Source organism: Silene latifolia, chromosome 9, assembly GCF_048544455.1.
Source record: "Silene latifolia isolate original U9 population chromosome 9, ASM4854445v1, whole genome shotgun sequence".
Taxonomy (NCBI): domain Eukaryota; kingdom Viridiplantae; phylum Streptophyta; class Magnoliopsida; order Caryophyllales; family Caryophyllaceae; genus Silene; species Silene latifolia.
Window position 1 is genome coordinate 123,935,469 of NC_133534.1, and position 3,134 is coordinate 123,938,602.

The 3,134-nt window shown below is 40.0% G+C and overlaps 1 protein-coding gene across 1 annotated transcript; it reads right to left on the reverse strand.

The window, feature by feature from the left end:
* Nucleotides 1-360: 360 nt before the first annotated feature.
* LOC141601548 (uncharacterized) lies at nt 361-1,298 on the reverse strand. Its single transcript, XM_074421842.1, has 2 exons — nt 937-1,298; nt 361-850 (listed from the first exon to the last, which is right to left on the reverse strand). Exons 1-2 carry the CDS (start codon nt 1,296-1,298, stop codon nt 361-363), a joined length of 852 nt encoding a protein of 283 aa, XP_074277943.1.
* Between the last annotated feature and the right edge of the window lie 1,836 nt (nt 1,299-3,134).

Consider the following 3,134-nt stretch of genomic DNA (forward strand, 5'->3'; position numbering starts at 1 on the left):
AGATTTCTTTTGGTTGCTCTTGGCAATCTCTTGCGAGATTTGGCCAAGGTGGATTTCAAGGTTCTTGACTCTTGCATCACTTGAAAGCTTATCGGCATCCATTTAGTCAAACCTTCTTGTTGTTTCGGCTTGCCCTTTAACAAGAATTTTCAACATTTCCTTGGTGGACAAATCATCATCCCCTTGAGAGGAGGGACCCCCTCCTTGTTGAAAATTCTTGTTATTGCCTTAAGGACCTTGGTTTCCTTGATTTCCAAATTGAAAAGACCCCCCTTTCCCTTATTGAAAATTTTGATTCCTTTGGTAGTTCGGGTTTGGGCCTTGTGAATTTTGGTTTAGTAAATGGTTAAATTGCCCATTTTAGAAACTCTTTGAAGTATCTCCTCCCCAACTAAGGTTTGGATTGTCTCTAGAGCCGACGTTGTAAGTGTTTCCACTTGGATCATATTTGTAGTAACCATCCCCGGTAGGGTTCCTAGATTTATAGTTGCCATGTCCCATGGCACTAACATTCTCAGGGCATATCCCTTGTTCTTGCATAATGGGACACGACTCCATCGGGTGTGGACCTTGGCAAAAATTGCATTCTGCATTAGACCCTTGTGCTCCACCCACACATTGATTGTTCTTCATCAAGTGAGCTTCCAATTTGGTGAGATCATCAATGCTCTTATCAAGCTTTTGATTGGAGGAGGAGGGTGTTTCAATTGAGTTGAGATTCTTTGACCCCCGACTTCCTCTCCCATAGCTCCTTGTGCTTGCAGCAAACCACTCTATAATCTCATTGACTTCTGCCACGAAGTAGTTGTCAACCCCCCCCCCCCTGTCGCGGCATTCACCATTCTTTGGTCTTGTTGAGTAAGACCATCACAAAAGTTCAGTAGTAGGTCGTCACCACTTAACCCGCAAGGACATTGGGCAACCAACCGTTTGAACCTTTCCCAATACTCGTACAAGCTTTCACCCACTTCTTGCTCTGGAGAAGTGATGGCCTTCTTTGCATGGTTGTGTCGGGAATCGGGGTAAAAAATTTTAAGAAATGCCGACTTCATGGCCTTCCAAGTGGGAATTGTACCCGGTGGGAGGTAGAATAGCCAATCCTTGGCCGCATCTAGCAAAGAGAATGGAAAAGCCCTCATTTTGAATTGATCTTCTGTGACTCCATTGGGTATAGCACCCTCACACATCATGTAGAACTCAGAGAGATGAAGGTTGGGGTAATCTCCCGCGTGCCTAAGAAACTTGGGTAGATTGTGGATAAAGTAACCCTTTAACTCAAAGTTTGAATTGGCCCCCATGTTTAGATAGGCAATGCATAGGGGTTGTGTATCATTGTTTCTAGCCAGGAGTTCTCGGATGGTTCTTGTATTATTAGCCATTTGGGGATACTTGACTTCTATTGGTTCGACCGAAATGGGCGTGGAAGATTCCTCTTCAACTTGTTCCTCCCTTTGAGGTCGATTATAGAAAGGATTTGAGAATAACCAAGAATATGCCCCCAAAGTCCTCCTCTTCTTCTAAATTGAACTCACTATCTTGGTGTTGAGACCTAGGCATATACCTTTACACTAAACAAGATGGATTAGAACTACCACTTAATTTTAACAATAAAAAGGAAATAAGAATAACAAATCATAAACCACAACTCAGGTTCTAGTTCATTGCCTTCCCCGGCAACAGCGCCAAAACTTGATAGAGAAAAGACTGGTTGTCGTTAATACTAGAATTAACTATCAAATTAACAATTTATAGACCTAACTAGACTCTACTAACTTCTAACAACAAGGTAGTAAAATGGCAAGCTAGGGTCGAACCCAAGGGAAGGACCATTATCTAAAGGCTTGAATTGTAAACTATTGACCAACAATTACTAACTAAGACTCCACTAACTAATTAAGACACTAATGACAATTTAGACTCAACAATTGGAACTAATCACAACAATGGATATAAACAATGTTCAACTTCTAGGAAACATAAATGGAGAAGGCATTGGCTTGGAAACAAACATGAAAAGAGTAAAAATGGAGACTTTCCTACTGAGACAATTCAAACAAGTAGTATGCAAGAATTCAATATAAGAGAAAAACTTGGTGTAAGATGGTTCAACAACTACTTCCTAAGTATAAAGATCCTCTCTTTTCTTCCCTCAACAATTACTCAACAACTTTCATAAGATGGTGATTACTTGCTTCGAAGCTAGAGTAGGTAATCCTACCGATATGGTCAACCAATTGAAAACCACAAGAGGGTTTACACACAAGAGCATTAAGATCAATTCCAAACAAAAGGAGTCAATATTAATCCTTTAGGAGGCTTAATCCAACTAACCAAGAATTAACTTGCAAATTCCACTCACAAAGATACAAACTTTAAACCAAATTCATAGAGATGCAAGCTTGCTACAAATATTGCAATACTAGGATGAATAACATGCAAGGTTAATTACTCCTAACACAATAACATCTAACATAAACATGAAATTTAAGAAATATGCAATAATTATTGAGGAAAGATTAAGAGGTTCTTATAAATCTTAAGGAAAGTAGTATCTACCAACTTACACCAAGAAAAAGGTCTAGCCTTCCATAACCATAGATAAATCTAAGACTGATGGAAAGATTGACATAAACCCAAGCCAAAGATTACAAGTTTGCCTTCTAAATACGAAGTTCTTACTCAACATACAAGTTTGTGATTATTCAATAATGATCTCATAAACTAGGTCTTCAAACAATGAACTATATATATGGCTGCACTCCCTTCTAAGTTAAACCTCCTTTGGGCTTTCACGAGATGGCTTAAGACGGGTGATCAACTTTCGAAAGCTGAGGAGAACGCAGGCTGCATCATATACTGTAGGCCTGCATCATAAGGTGCAGGTTGCGTCACTAGACGCATGCTGCGTCCTAGGCTAATCTCCGCACTCAATTCTTCTTCTCATTTAGCTTCTTTCACGACTTGTCCTTCGTACTCGTTCATCAAGGACTGACAACTTCTATGCTAGCTTGTTTGGAGTCCGTCTTCATTGATTTCTTGTTCCGGGGTGTGGTTAGAGGTACTTGGTCGGGACTCCGAACTCTCTTCTCAAAACCATGCTCCATATATGCATTAAAACACGTTAAACACAACAA